The 17,145-nt window shown below is 33.4% G+C and overlaps 1 protein-coding gene across 2 annotated transcripts in view; it reads left to right on the top strand.

Annotated features, from left to right (window-relative positions):
• The window catches only part of TBC1D32 (TBC1 domain family member 32), a 183,862-nt gene that overhangs the window by 71,146 nt on the left and 95,571 nt on the right, over nucleotides 1-17,145 (top strand). For both annotated transcript variants that reach the window (XM_069488273.1, XM_069488271.1), the window contains exon 21: nucleotides 4,224-4,340. In XM_069488273.1, coding sequence (XP_069344374.1) covers nucleotides 4,224-4,340 — 117 coding nt within the window. The remainder of the gene's footprint in view (nucleotides 1-4,223; nucleotides 4,341-17,145) is intronic.

Raw genomic sequence — 17,145 nt, 5'->3', positions numbered from 1 at the left:
AAGAGGAGAAAATTACAGATCTATATCCTGGTGAGTATAGACCAAATATATTTAATAAAATATTGTATTATCAAACTGAATCCAGCAATATATAAAAGAACCATTTGTTATGATCAAATGGGATTTATCCTAGGAATGCAGACTTGACTAAACATTCCAAAATAAAAATACAGTTTACTATATTAACAGAATAAAGAGAAAACTCTTAAGATAATTTCCATAAATGTGGAAATAGCATTTTACAAAATGTCATACCCATTTGTGATAAAAATTGCCCAGCAGATTTAATCCTTAATCTGATAAATGCTATCTTTGAAAAACATACATCTTGTATCATATTTAATGGGGAGATATTGAACCTAAATTTAGTTCACTCTTACCACTTTTACTTAATATTGCATTAGGTCTTAGTGTGATAAGACAAGAAAGAAATAGAAGACATACAGATTGGAAAGAAAGATATAAAACTTTCTGAAGTTGGCTTGATTCATCCAAAAACAAACACAATCCCTCGCCTGCCGCCAAACAAAAGATCCTCTCCCTAAATCTAAGTGCCACTCTAGTGCCTACATCTAAGTGCTACTCTAGTGTCTTCTGGTGGTTTACATTGTAGCAGAGGCTTTAGAGTTAGTCAGACTTGCCTTCAGATGCCAACTGTCCCTCAGAATAATAATTTTCTTACAATTATACATATTGAGAATTAAAATAGGTAATGTGAATAAATATTGGTAGTATAGTACTTAGCCAAAAGTGAGTTCTCATATAATGGTAGCAGTTATACTATTATTATCCAGTCTTCCTTCTCCCATTCTTCGTCAAACTATCTTAAAGGGTACTTTATACACACACACTGTCTTTGCTGACCTTTCCTCTTCAGACTTGTATTCTCCTGAAACTACCTTTTTGAATCACTTTCTGATTACTCTGTCCTTGGACATGTTTTAAATACATCCGCTATAGTAAATATAACATATCTCTGTTATTCTTAAAACTTCCAAGCCCTACCGTGTTTATTCATCCCCCACCGATATTGTCTACCTTCAAAAAACCATGCTCCTTTAGAGCATTTTATGTAAAATGTAAAATATAATTCCCACTACTTTTCTGAAAACACTTTGTTTCTTCTTTTTGCTAGAGGATAAAGATAGAGCTCATTCACATAGCTCATCTCTGCCTGCTCTGTCGGCCTGATACTTCTATAGCCTCATCTCTTGTGTCTCCCTACTTCGCTTTATAATGTCATCCTCCTTAAAACTCCCTATTCCTTTCCATAATGCAGTACCATCAGGTCATTTTGGTCACTTTTAAATTATTTAATAGTGTATTTTTCAAGTACTACACTGTGAGTCCTTGAGAACAGGGACCATTCCTTTATTCTTATTTTTATTGTTAGCATCTGGCACAATTACTAATAAGCAGCTGGCATTAAAATATTTTGAGTGAATAAATAAGTGAATAGATGATCATCCACCTGAAAGATTTTTAATTCATAAGAATATTTTTTGGCTTGAAGAATATACTTTTTAGTCTTAAAATATATCAAATATTTGACTTTCCATTAGTTTCCTTATCATTATTGCACAAAACCTTATTCTCCTCTTCAAAAATTGATGAAGTAGATTTATGTTTTGTGCTACTATGAATTTTAGGGTAATTAATGTCTGATATTAACAACAATTTATAATATTTTTGTGGGAACAAATGATTACATTGTAAATACTTTTAGTTCCAGAAATGCTTAGCACATCACGATTTTGTAGTAGGCTAATGGTCTTTAAAATTCCCAGTGTGTGAGAAATGGATTGTTTGTTCTAGAAACAAGCTGCTGAAATCTTCTTAAGTCTTTTTAAAATTTTGTTCAGGTTGTTTTTGTTCAAATATGGTTGTCTAGTTGTTTTGGCCTAACCTTCTACTTAATTTCTTTAGAGTATCATATCAGATGTTACCATGATTATATGTAGTAAAAATTGTTTTATATCTTAGGTGGAGGGAGGTTCTATAAACAACAATTGAATTCTTCATGTATAAATAATACAAAAATCCTCAATATATTATTGTTATATGTGATTTATAAAGATCATATGTCTTTTTCTATCAAAATGCACATTAAACTTTTTTTGTAATCTGTCATGGTTATAATACATGGGAAAGACACTTTAAACGTAAAAGAGGATTATTTATGATAATATCTAAATATGGCTGGATTAATATTAAGAACATTATAAAATGCATATTCAATTTATAAAGAATTTTTTAGCTTGTGTTTTTTTGGCTTATCTGCAGTCTCAGGATGAACTAAATTGGATTAAGAATAAAGAGATAATGAAATCTGTTTTATTAATGATCTTTCTAGTCAATACATGGTGATTAGTGAATTAGTTTATACAGTGGTTTCCTAGGTGGCTGTGAACCATGTAGATACCCTGTGCTTTCCCTGCAATTTATATGTATAGAATTAATGGACACATTCTTCAAACATACCTTTCTTGTTAATTACTTTTTTTCTTCTCCATAGTGCATATTTCTTGCATAGTGTTCTTTTAGTAGGCATTTAATAAATGGCAACTAATTTATTACATTTATTTAGCTATCCTTTATGATTTCTTCATTGCTATTCAAGCATGTTAGCCTTAAATCATGGATTATTTTCTTTGTAAATTGGTTAGAAATTCATCTTCATTTTATAGAATATTATATTAGGGAGAAAATATGGATACTTTTAAAAAACTTAATGTGAGTTCATTTTTAACTGGAAACGTTTGTTGAAAACCACTATGTATTAAATTTATTCACTATATAGGCACTGTTATTTGTTGAATAACACTACATTTGATATAAGAGAAGAAATATGAAATGAACTTAATTTTTCTGGGTCCTCAAGCAAAGACTGTAGAATAAGGGTGACAGTGTTAAATAGTGTCTGAAGATTATACTGTGATTTGTAATGAGTGACCTATGCATGGAAATAAGAAAATACAGATTATTTCTGCAACCAACTTTCTGAATGTGTGTCATTGGCCAAGCCATTTCACTTGACCTCAAGTTTTTTCATCTGTTAAGTGAGAGATTGAACTTAATGTTCTTGTTAATTTTCTAAGTTTTCAATTTTCTGACTCTAGTGAAAATTATCAATTTGACTCTCAAATTTTCTGTGTCTAGTGAAAAATTTTAGAAAATGACACAGTAATTACAAGAAAGCACAATTACTATAATACAAACAAAAGATAGAAATATTGACAGAATATAGGGCTTTGTAGATATGCATGGAGTTAGTTGGAAAGTCTTTAGAAGAGATGTTGCAGCAAACTTTTGAAAGCTTAGAAAGTGAGATAATGAGTAAGTGGGAGGAGAATGTTAGTAGGATAAGGAAGTATGTATAGGTGGCAGTCAATTAAAGGAGACCACAGGCAGATTTGACTGACCAAAGTGGAGAATTCATGTGAGGAATAATGGGAAATGAGGCTTTTGAGATTGTGAAGAGAAGAAAAGTGTCAATTAGTAAAATGCCTTGAAAGTCCAGCTTAGGAGTTTAGATTTGATGTTTGGTGATGGACAGCCACTGAATGTATTTGAGCTGGGGAGTCAAAGAATGAAACGTGCTTGAGAAAAATATTGTAGTTGCTTTTAATAAGAGGAAATGAGAGCAGGGAGCTTAAAAATTTTGTGGAGAAAGTAACTTAGTGAGATTGTACCTGAAAATGAGCTGGTTTTGATAGGAAAATCCATGGTTTTTAAAATTAACCATAATATTTAGGTTAGTTGGATTTCAGTGAATGTAGTTAAAAGATAGCCTTGTGGCCTGAGGGCAAGAATATATAGAATTTAATATCTTGCTGCAAAGTCCCTATTATTCTCTTGTATTCTCTTACATATCAGATATAACAGTGAAAAGAATGAAAAAGTTGAATTATGGAATTTTTTTGTCAGATTCAAAGTTTGCAAGAGATACATAACATTTTCCAAACCTCATGTATTATGTTTTATAACAGTTGTTATGCCATGCATTGTCAGCTTGTAGATTACTGGTGTTCATGTTAGCTGTTTTATACTTACCACATATGTAGGTATTTCATATTTATGAGAATTAATTATAATTAGGCTTATTTAAAAAATTAAAGTAGCCCTCACAGTCATACAGATATAAAACTTTACACTAATAATTTTTCCATGGATGTGGTTGAAAAAAATGAACCATTTAAATGACTATTTTTCTCTCCATTTAGTCTTTTCTAGCACTGGTGAACTTGTTATCCTATCCTGTTGTTTATGAGCTGGTGGGCAATCAAGATCTTCCTAATAAAGCAGAATATTCTCTTCGTGAAGTCCCAACATGTGTCATTGTAAGTCATTTTCTTTCAATCATTCTCTTTTATAAATAGTACTATTTGAAGTTGGTAGTAAAAATGCAGTTTGACTGAAAAAAGGAAAAGAAACATTATTTTGTGGCATTAAAAAAATGATTTTTAAATTTTATCCATGGATTATCAATTTTAAATTATCTGCGAATGGAGTCTTTGACCCAGGTTACCTAATAGTCCCAACACCTATCAGCACATAAAGCTAACTTTCCTAAACTAGGAAAGAACTTTGCATAAATTTAAGTATATGTATGAATTATTTTTAGATGATTCATTATGTTATTAGTCATACTAGTGCTGCTCTTTTATTGACTGGGATAATTAGGAATAAATTATATCCAAGGAATACTTGAATTTTTAAAAACTTTGTCTACTTTTAGAAATTATTGATAGCATATGAAGTGAGAATAAAGATAAGTGCCTCTATTATTTAACATTAACTTAGATTTTTTTATCTTCTTTTCCTTGAAGTTTTTCAATTGTCTCTTGTGCTTACTTGTTTTTGGCATTTGTTAAGTACAGATATACACTGGAGTTTTTGTGGGTTTGGTTCCAGACTTACTGCAATAAAGTGAATATCACAATAAAGCAAGTCACAAATTTTTTGGTTTCCCAGTGCATATAAAATTTATGTTTATACTGTTGTCTATTGAATGTGCAATAACATTATATCTAAAAATACCCTATGTATGTAGCTTAATTTACAAAATATTGCTAAAAAATGCTAACGATGATCAGAGACTTCAGCAAGTCATAATCTTTTTGCTGATGTAGGGTCTTGTTTCAATGTTGATGGCTGCTGACTGATCAAGGAGGTGGTTGCTGAAGGTTGGAGTGGCTATGGCAATTTCTAAAAATAATACAACAATGAAGTTCACTGCATTGATTGACTTTTCCTTTCACAAAAGATTTCTCTGTAGCATGCAAGGCTTTTTGATACCATTTTACCTACACTAGAAGTTCTGTCAGAATTGGAGTCAATCCTCTGAAACCCTACTGTGGCTTTATCGACTAAGTTTATGGAATATACTAAATTTTTTGTTGTCATTTCAACATTGTTGTCATTTCAACAGTGTTCACTATATTTTTACCAGGAGTAGATTGCACCTCAAGAAACTGCTTTCTTTGTTTATCTATTAGAAGCAACTACTTATTTGTTAAAATTTGATCACGAGATCACAGGAATTCAGTCACACCTTCAGGATCCACTTCTAATTCTAGTTCTTTTGCTTTCTATCACATCTGTAGTTACTTCTTCCTCTGAAATCTTGAACCTCCTTTAAGTCATCCATGAATGTTGGAATCAACTTCTTCCAAACTCCTGTTAATGTTGATAATTTGACTGCCTTCCAGGAATCATGGATATTCTTAATGGCATCTAGAATGTTGAATCCTTTCCACAAGGTTTTCAATTTACTTTGCCCAGATCCATCAGAAGAGTCAGTATTTATGGCAGTTAGTGCCTTATGAAATGTATTTCTTAAATAATAAAACTTGAAAGTCAAAATTACTCAATTTATGGGCTACAGAATGGATGTTGCATTAGCAGTCATGAAAATAACAATCTCCTTGTACCTCTCCATCAGAGCTCTTGAGTGCCCAGGTGCATTGTTAATGAGCAGTAGCAATATTTTGAAAGAAGTCTTTTTTTCTGAGCAGTAGGTCTTAACAGTGTGCTTAAAATAGTCGATAAAGCATACTGTAAACAGATGTGCTGTCATCCAGTCTTTGTTTTTCCATTTATAGAGAACAGGCAGAGTAGATTCATCATATTTCTTCAGGGCTCTAGGATTTTTGGAATGGTAAATGAGATAATGGCTTCAACTTAAAGTCACCAACTAGATTAGCCCTTAACAAAAGAATCACCCTATCCTTTGAAGCTGGACATTGACTTCTCTCTAGCTATGAAAGTCCTAGATGGCATCTTCTTCCAGTGTAAGGCTGTTTGTCTGCATTGGAAATCTGTTCTTTAGCGTAGCCAACTTCATCCTTTTCTTAGCTAGATCTTCTGGATAACTTGCTGCAACTTCTATCTACATCAGAATTTGCTGCATCACCTTGCACTTTTATGTTATAGAGCTGTCTTCTTTTATCAAATCTCATGAATCAATCACTGCTAGCTTCAAACTTTTCTTCTATAGCTTCTTCACTTCTCTCATCCTTGACAGAATTGAAGAGAGTTAGGGCTTTCTCTGGATTAGGCTTTGGCTTGAGAGAATGTTGTGGCTGGTTTGATTTTCTATCCAGACCACTCAAACTTTCTCCATGTCAACAATAAGGCTGTTTCATTTATCATTCATGTATTCACCGGAGCAACACTTTTAATTTCCTTCATGCATTTTTCCTTTGCATTCACAACTTGGCTGTTTGGTGGAAGAGGCCTAGTTTTTGACCTGTCTTAGCTTTGTTACACCTTCCTCACTAAGCTTAATCACTTCTAGCTTTTGATTAAAAATGAGAAGTATGTGATTCTTCCTTTTACTGAAACATTTAAAGGCCATTGTAGGATTATTATTTGGCCTAATTTTAACACTGTTGTGTCTCAGGGCATAGGGAGAACTGAGAAGAGGAAGAGAGAGAGGAGAATGGCCGGTTGGAGCAGTCAGAATACAAATAACATTTATCCATTAAGTTCTCTGTCGTGTATGGCCACAATTCATGGCACCCCAAAACAATTACAATAGTAACTTCAAAGATCACTCATTGCAGATCATCATAAAAGATAGAATAATAATAAAAAGTTCGAAATGCTGCAAGAATTACCAAAATGCCACATAGAGACACAAAATGAGCACATGCTGCTGGAAAAATGACATCAGTAGCCTTGCTGGACATAGTAGAGTTGCTGCACCCCTTCATTTTGCCAAAAATGCATTATCTGTGAATGAGAGTAAAGCAACACAATAAAATGAGGTATGCCTATAGTTTTATGTGTCTGTCTTTCCCACTAACCTGTGGGTACCTTAGAGAAAGTAGAATACCTTAGATGTCCTTAGTATCTAGCATGTAATAGATGTTCGGTGAATGGTTATTAAAAATAATTATTTCTAATATTGGCTTTATTGAAATGTTTTATGGGAAATAAATACTAATGAGTTTTATTATTTAATCTAGAATGATGGTTTGAATGATTGTTTTCTTAAGTTTTCTTGTATATCTACATGGAAGAATTATTTTTTTCCTATTTAGTTTTAAAACACTTAACTGCAAACCGTTTTATTGCTCCACTCTTCCCAAGGGCATTATATTTCAACTCTGTAGGAGAATCACTGTTTCCCATCATCATTTAAATGTGTATAGACTTTCCTGTTAAGACAAACTACTCTCTTGAGCTATGTCTTCTTTTAGCTACCACTCTATAGTTTGCTTTCTTTCTGAAAAAACTGCATATACTAGAAGTCTCTACTTTTTTGTCTTCTATCAACTGTGGAAGCCAGTGTAATCTGGTATCTTACCTAACTGAAATTGTTCTACCAAAACCCTAAAGGTATGTGATTTCCTAATCCAATGGAAACTGCCCCCTCCTTTAACTTAATTTACCACTTTGCCCCATATGACACAGTTGATCTACTCTTCCTTGTCATTCTATTCTCTAATGGCTATTGCATTACTTATTAATAGTCCTAGTTCTCTTCCAGTTACTCTGGTTTCTCCTACACAGTTGTCTTCATGGACTTCTCTTCCTCTGTTCTATGTCCCCCAGAATGATCTTATTCAATTCTATGGCTTCAGTCACACCCTGACAATTCTTTGACCTATATTACTTGACTTCCAGTTCTATTCTCGTATTCATACCACATGCTGAGCATCTGGAAAATTCATAGGCATCTTAGTTTTACCATGTCTACAACTGAATGTAATGTTTTATTTTTCCTAAATCAATTCCATTTCTTCTTTTCCTATCTCAGTGTATGATACCATAATTAACACAATTGAATAAGCTAGAAATCTGTTGACTCTTCTCTGTATATATGCGATAAATGACCATCTTACAGATTTTCTCTCCCTAATACCTTGATCTTGTTTCTTTTATTTCATTCCTATTAAGACCATCTTAGCTCAGATCCTTATTTCTTGTCTAAATTACGTCAGTGAGATCCTAACTGCTCCTTTTTCCCCCAATCTCAACCTATAATTTATTTTCACACAATTCAAAATTGGTCCTTTAAAAAATGAAAACCAGATGCAGTCATTTCGTTGTTTAAAATCTTTGTTGATTTTCCTTTCCCACAAGGTTTAGTCCTTATTCCTCATGGCACAGAGTTTCTCCTTGCTTCTCAAAGCCCACTCTTTTCATACCTTCGACTCTTAACCTGCAGGGTCTTTGGAAAAGCTACTTTCATTCCATGCAGTCCAGAGAGATAACCTTGCTTTTTGGCTAGATAGCACCTCCTCATCCTTCAGGAATTATTTCAGGCTTCACACTTCCTTTGAAGTCTTCTCTGCCCTTTCCCCTTGGCTACCTTTCTAGTTCATGTGTTCCTTTTAATGTACTGTTATGGTACCTTTTCCATGAATAAAGCATATGTCACATTATTTCATAATTATTTATACATTTATTTGCCTCTCCTAATAGGTTGTAGGATCTGTGAGAAGAAGATCTCTGTTTTGTCTTGTCTCTAAATTTTAGCAAGCTACATTTTTCTACTAGGAGCATAGTAGATTCTTAGTAACCTCACTGCTTTATTATTTCTTATAGGTTAGACTCTTAATGAATGGAATCTTAATAAGTTGGGTCCTTCTTATGCTTTACTCAAGAATATCTAATTTAGAAAGTTTCTATTTTCTTTGATGAGAGTCCCATGGCAGGAACCTTAGGAAGTCATGCTGAGGAATCACTGTGTGTGTGTATGTGTGTCTGTGTATTTGAGTGTGCGTATGTACATACATGTTCTTTACTTTCTATGGTGGACATCTTTAAACTTACATTAAAAGATAGCATAATGAGCTCTCATATGCCCATAACTAAACTTAAGCTTTTATGGACATTCTGTCAGTTTTCTTCCCTTTGTTCTCCCACTCCTTTACAGTTTCCTGCCTTTTACTCCTATTTTTTTTTTCTGAATTATAAAGCATATTTCAGGCATAATGTGGACTTGCCTCTAAATAATTTAGAATGCACCTATAACTGACAAAGACTTCTTTGGTTTTGCTTTGGTTTGAATTGCCACCATAAACCATGGTGGTATTATTATATCTAAACTATTAGCTATAATATCTTAATATTATCTAATATATAATATCTACAGAAGCTTCTGTTGTTGTCTCAAAGATACCTTTTTTACAGTTGGTCAAGTTATGATCCAAACAAGATTCACATGTTACATTCAGTCATGATGTCTTTTAAGTCTTTTTTATTCTCCCCCTCTTTTTGTTTCCATGGCATTGATTTATTGGAGAAACTGGCTCATTTGTCTTGTGTTGCATTGATTCATTGTTTCATTAGCAGGTATGAAATAGTGAAGCTAATTCTGTCGTTCTTTTTGTGTTTAACTGGAATTCTTCCATAAGAAATTTAATAAGGGTAACCCTTAAATACAGTCCTTTCAGGAAAGGGAGAATAAATATTTCCTCTTTATTTATAAATTTTTGGAGTAAATCAATTGGTGCTCCAGTAATCTCCAATAGGGAAATTTTGTTATAATTGTTATTATTGTTAGGAACTTCTGTTTTTTATATACATATGTGTTTAATCTGGTGCACTTATTATTGCTTTTGATGATCAAGATATCCTTCTTTGGCTGAGTCCTTTCGATATGTACACATTAGTGTTTGATATTTTGCTTTCTTGTTTTCTCATATAAGATGTTGCAGAATCCTGTACATTTGCTAGCCCAGGCTTGGAATCTGCCATCTTCAGAGTCTTTGTTACTTTTAGTAGGAAGTATTATTTAAAAACTGCAACTTAGAAACTAGGGATGTTCACTATTTCTAGGCCTTTCAGTGGACTGCCAAGGGGAACAAATACTTTCTTTTATTGTTAAGAGAAAAATTAATCCTGAATTTATATCATTTCTTCTTACTTGCTTCTCTACTTATATTTCTTTTTTCTTTCACTGAAAAGCTTGTTTCCTAAGATTTTCATAATATGAGCAAAATTGTTTATTTGCTTTTTTGTGTAATGTATATGTAATAGCTTTAAAATAAGATCAATGAGTGCATATTGACATTTCTTTTCAGTTATTTTTGTCCTTAGAATATATGCCACAGGGGATTTATAGTCAAAATACTGTGTTTTAAAATCACTTGATGTAAGTAAATCTCTACTCTGCCTGGTTATGTTACTAAATTTGTAGATAGGTTTGTTTCAGACTGTTTTAAATTTAGAGGGGTTGTTTTTTTGCTTTACTTTATTTCTTGTTTTTAATTTTGTCTTTTTTAATTATGGGAAACAATTATTTGATTCCAATATATAACTAAGCACATTTACAGAATGTGCTTCCGTATTAATCCTCCCCTCGTCCTTCCTCTTGATGATTTTGATCTTCAGTATGTTAGCCATAACCACATGTGGCTATGTAAATTTAAATTAAAATTAAATACAATTAGAAATTTATTTCAAGTAATAGTTACATTTCAAGTTCATGTACTCACTAGCCATATATTGCTAGCAGCTACCATGTTGGACAGCACAGATAGAGAACATTTTACATCATTGCAATAAGATCTGTCGTACAACACTTCTCTGTAAGTAACAAATTGGTTTTTGGTTTATTTTTCTACTGTCCTTAAAAAAATATATATTTTCTTTCTCTCCATATTTCTTAAGCAAGGATAGCATGCTATATACACTTCCCTGCTCTTAGAATTTTTCTCTTAATTACCTGTCTTAGAGATTACTCCATAGCAGTATATAGAGCTCTTTCTTATCCTTTTGTCCAAAAGTGCATAGCACTCCATTGTGTAGATGCGCTGGAGTTTATCCAGTCTCTTATTGGTAGACTTAGGTTCTTTCAAATCGTTTGCCATTGTAAATGTCAAAATTAATAGCCTTAGCTTATATTATATTCACCAGGGTGTCTATGTATTTTCTTTCTATTGCTGCGTAACGAATTCCTATAAATTTAGCAGATTAAAACAGCACTCATTCATTAACTCACAGTTTTGTAGGTCAGAAGTCCATCACAGTATATCTGAGTTTTCAGAGTATTATGAATCCAAAATTAAGGTGTTGGCAAGGCTGAGTGCTTGTTTGGAGTCTCTAGGAAAGAATCTGCTTCATACTTATTCATGTTTTTGGCAGATTTCAGTTTCTTGCAGTTGTAGGACTTGAAGTGCTTGGTTTCTTACTGGCTGTCAGCCAGGGACTTTTAGTTTCTAGAGGCTGTTTTCAGGTTTTTGTCTTGTGGCCCCTTCCATTTCAGCAATGGATGACTTTCCCCATAGCAAATCCTTTTCGTTTTTTGAATCTCTTCTGAATTTCTGTTCTATGACCAGTCAGAGAAGACTCTGCTTTTAAATTGCTCATGCTGTTAGTTCAGACCCATTGCAATAATCTCCTATCTTAAAAGTCAACTGATTATGGATTTTAGTTATATCTGCAAAAAAATCTCTTCACAGCAGTACTTGTATTTGTGTTTGAGGCCTGAGAATCTTGGGAGCTGTGTTAGAATTCTTCTACCATAGTATCTTTGGGATGGATTTCTAAAAGTGTGATTACTGGGTTGAAAGATAAATTTATATGTAATATATACCAATATATGGTATATATTGTTATTTTCCATCCACAGGGAATAATCCTTTGGTATTCCCATCAATAAGCTATGGTAGTGTCTGTTTCCTGGTAGGCTGATTAAGAAGATTATGTAGTCAAATTTTAGATATCTGTCTGACAGGTGAGAAATGTTAATTTATATTTTTTCATTATGAACATAACATCTTTTCCTATATTTAATGGCCATTGACCATTTATTATTCTCCTCATGGTCTTTTCCTTCATTTTTGCCTAGTTTTCTATTTGTGGTGTTATTTCTCTTCTCATTTTTAAGAGATTTTTTAGATTTTAGGGATATTAGGTCTTAACTTCTCATGACTTCATGTCAGGTATCTACCAAATTCCTAGCCCCTGTGAACAGCACTCAACTGTACATTAGTAAATTAAAGTTGAGTGATACAAAAACCTTTTTCCGTAACATGTACAGTTTTCTATTACTTTTTAGTTTCTATCACTTAACTTTTAGCTATATGGTAGTGGTATATTGATATGATGTTAGGGAGAAAAATGCAATTTGAATTAGTTTAGGCAAAATAGAGAATTTACTGACTTACATATAACTAACTTTCTGGAATATCAGAGACAACTGGAAACAGGACTGCAAATGCTGTCAGGTCCACATCTGTCTGTCTCTCTACACTCTCCCTTTTTCTATTATTGCTTTCCATCTTGGCTTTGCTGAAAGACAAACATAGTATAGTGGTTAAGAGTTTCTATTCTGAAGCCAGACTGCCTGAATTGGCTTCCTGGTTCTGCCACTTACTACTTACATGACACATAAGTAGTAAGTGGACAAATTATATCTCAGTTTTCTTTTTTGTTAAAAGAGGGCTTTATACTAAGTGAAATAAGCCAGATATCGAAGGACAAATACTACATAATATGGCTTATATGATGATTCTAAAATACTCAAATTCACAGAAGCAGAGTTGAATGGTTGGGGTGGTACAGGGGAAAATGGATAGGCACAGTCGAAGGGAACAAAGTTTTTGTTACACAAAATGAGTAAGTCCCAAAGATCTACTTTACAACATAGTGCTTGTAGTTAACAACACTGTATTATATACTTAAAACTTGCTAAGAGGGTAGATCTTATCCTAAATGTTCTTATGCACTTAATATTATGTGAAGGCAGGAGGAAACTTTTACAGGTGAAGGTTAGGTTATGGTATAGATGATTATGGTTATGGTTTCACAGGTGTATACTTATCTCCAAACTTAGGTTGTATACATTGAACATGTACAGCTTATTTATATTAATCATACCTCAATAAAGTGGCTTAAAAAAAAGCAGTAATGTTTCTATTTCAGGGTTGCTGTGAAGAATAAATGAATTTAGATCACTGCCTGGCAAACAATATATGCTATGTGTTTGCTATTATTGTTATTAGTATTTTCTTTTTTTCCAGGTGGTATTCTCCATAGGAGAGGACTCCATAGTCCTCCATTCTCTGTGGGAGGGACTACCTGTTGCTCCATATTGTTATCTTCACCCTCTTCCCTTATATTAGTTTCCTAGGGCTGCCATATCAAATTACCACAAACTGGGAGGCTGCAAACAACAAAAATTTATTCTTTCACAGTTTTTGAGTTCAGAAGTTTGAAATTAAGATCCCATCAGGGGCATACTTTCTCCCAAGGCTCAAGGGAGGAATCCTTCTTTGCCTCTTCAGCTTCTCTTTTTTCTTTTTTCTTTTTTCTTGTTCAAGTTTTTAGGTATTCTTTAATTCAGTAAAGTTGACACCTAAAATTAACCATCACAAGTTCACCGCTTATCAACTTGTGCCCATATGCATCTCCTTAACCATACTTACTCTCCAAATAAGGACAATAACAAGTCAGTATTTCTGCTTAACAATCCCTTTCTCAGAATAAGAGGTAAAATCCTTGGATGATGTTTGCTCTTTTTTTTTTTCCATTGAGTTATGTTTTTATTTCAAAATATTAATAGGTTATAAATGTTTTTGGTTACATGGATCACTTTTGTAATGCTTGAGTGTTAATTGTACCTGTTAGGTAGGTTTTCGCCCATCCTCTTCTCCCCCTCCTGCTTGATTTCTACTGAGTTTTACTTCCCTCTGTGCACATTTGTGATCATCAGTTCATTCCAATGTAATAGCAAGTACATGAGGTGAGATGTAGGAGGTACAAATGATTTTTTGATACACTGATGAATCGTATAGTGGTAAAGACAGGGCTTTTAGTGTATTCATCACCCAAATTGTATACGTTGTACCCAATAGGTAATTTTTGATCCATCACCCTCCTCCTGCCCTCTTACCTTCTGAGTTTCCAAAGTCTATTATACTAACTCTGTATGACCACGTGTACCACTTCTTAGCTCACACTTATAAATGAGTGCATGTGGTATTTGTTTTTCTATTCCTGAAATACTTAATGGCTTCCAGTTCCATCCCAATTGCTGTGAAAGACATTATTTCATTCTTCTTTATGGCTGAGTAGTATCCCATGATATGTATATGTGTGTGTGTGTGTGTGTGTGTGTGTGTGTGTGTATCCCACATACCACATTTTTTTAATACACTCATCATTTCATGGGCACTTAAGTTGATTCCATATCTTTGTGATTGTGAATTGTGCTACAGTAAACATACAAGTACTTGTATCTTTTTGATAAAATGACTTCTTTTCCCGTGGGTAGATACCTAGTAGTAGGATTGCTGGATTGAATGGTAGGTCTACTTTTAGTTCTTTGAGGAATCTCCATCCTGTTTTTCATAAAGATTGTACTAATTTACATTTCCACCAACAAGGAATAATTATTTCCTTTTCACAGCATCCACATCAACATCTGTTTTTTAATTTTTTAATAATGGTCATTCTGACTGGGGTAAGATGGTATCTCATTATGGTTTTAATGATTAGTGATGATTAGTGATGAGCATTTTTCATATGTTTTTTGGCCATTTGCATCTCATCTTTTGTAAAATGTCTATTTGTGTCTTTTGGACTGGCTTAGAAGCCACTGCTCACCCTTCACTTGCCTGTTTCTTAAGTAAAATGGGTCAGATGACACAAACAAGTCTATTGGGACGATTATAAACAGAGTAGGTACTCAAGCATGTCTTTATTTATATAGAATTGATACTCCTCTTTGTTTTTCCAGTATGGTCTCAGTGTGACCTAGTAGTTTATTGAAAATATTCTCAAGATGAACAATGTATTTTAAAAAGACAATGAGTTTTTGTCTATTTTTTGTAAGTCCCAGGCCTTACCTGCACTAGCTTGTTGCTGGGAAGTTGCTTCTTGATTTAGGAAGCTGATTCCCTTATTGACACACGTTATGGTGCTTATAAACTGAAGCTCTCCATAAGGCAGGCTTCCCAGGAATTTTATTTTCTTCCCTAAGTGGTGATACATCAATTTAATCTTCTTTGAAGAAGAAATTATTTACTGTAAAATTTGTTCTCTGAAAATGCATTAGCATTGATAGATTGCTGCAATCTACTCTTCCATTAGCTTGTTGGTAATACAGTCTCTATCATTTTTATTCTTATAGTATCTAGTACTTAGATTCAGAACTAGAACTTCAGAGTTGCACGGTATTCCTGGCTATCAAATAGTCTGAGCTTTGCATTGTATTTATATAGCTGTGCAAATTACAATCACCCATGCTAATACTCTGGTAATAATGAAAAACCTATAGTAATCCTTTAAGAAACCACTATGCATAAAACTAGTTGGCAGCCCCTCTCTTCTCAGGTAAGAGAAGGTATTAATACCTAATCAATTCTAGATTGTCGTGTGAAGATTAACTGTAATTCAAATAGTGATAACAGGTCATTTCTTAAATGGTATCGATTATTAAACAACAACAATATCTACGTATTCGAAGAATGACATAGCAAACAAGTTTTGTCGTCATATCTACTGGAAAGACTACTTAATAGTATCCACCGACCGGCAAGTCAAGAAGAGCTCTGTGGCTCCTTCACTGTAGCTAAATCAGAACATTGAGAGTGGAGAGGTTAGAGGGGAGAGAGAGGGAGAGAGTGGTGGGGCAATTAATGAGAATGACTGTGCTACAATTAATGAGAATATAAATATGAGTTGTTTAGCTCAGGTTCTATTGTAATGTTTGAAGCAAAGAGTACTCAGCTAAGCAGAAAATGACATCATTTTAAAATAACAATCTTTTTATTCGTCATTAGGTATTTTATTGATGTTTGCTAATTTAAACTCTTGTGCTGATATTATTTACATTTCCATAAGATAATTTATAAAATGGTAAATACATTCTTAAGTATTGGGTACAAATTTTTAAAAGGTAAGTTTACATAAAATTCAGGTTTTGCATATTTTGATTAGTATTTTTAAATGTGATTTTGAGTTATCCATTATTTCCTCCTTCTTATAAACTCATTCCCTTGCCTTTTATTTGTTTGATGAAATGGTCTTTGTATCGTCATCCACAAAGACTTCAATAAATAACATGTGACATTACCACTAGCAAAACTTGACTTCTTTTGCCCTGTTGTTCACAGAAATATCTTGAATTTCAACTCACTGGAGGATAGCAAGTTACCTACTCAGGAAAATGGGCAATTAGACAAGTATTTGTCTATGATAAATTTCTTAGGCCTGAACCCAAGGATATACATAAAAGCAGGACATTATAGAAAGAAAGCCTTTTAGAGGGTGGTCAAAATTTTGTGGTAGGGTAAAACTGTCCATGCTAGGGACAACTGGTGGTACCTAGGTCATCAAGTTCTCTGTGCACTTGCATCAGTGGTTTTGAAGCCTGGCTACACATTGAAACATCTTGGGAAGCTTTTCAAAAAGTATTAATGCCAGAATCCCACCCCCAGGATTCTAACTTAATTGGTCTTGGATAGAGCCTGGGCATCTGTATGTTTTTTTAAATTTCTCTAGGTGCTTCTGATGTTCAACCAGGGTTAGAAACCACTGATTTGTATGAACCAGAAAATCTATATTAACAAAATCTCAAATAACAGCTAGATAAAAATATTCAGATCCACTCACTGTTCATGTTTCCCAATTGTGGATTTCATGTTTGTTTTTCAAAGTAGTTTATATTTTTGGCAATTTTAT

This window comes from Eulemur rufifrons, chromosome 15, assembly GCF_041146395.1.
Source record: "Eulemur rufifrons isolate Redbay chromosome 15, OSU_ERuf_1, whole genome shotgun sequence".
NCBI lineage: Eukaryota > Metazoa > Chordata > Mammalia > Primates > Lemuridae > Eulemur > Eulemur rufifrons.
This window is presented reverse-complemented; position numbering and strand designations above follow the sequence as displayed.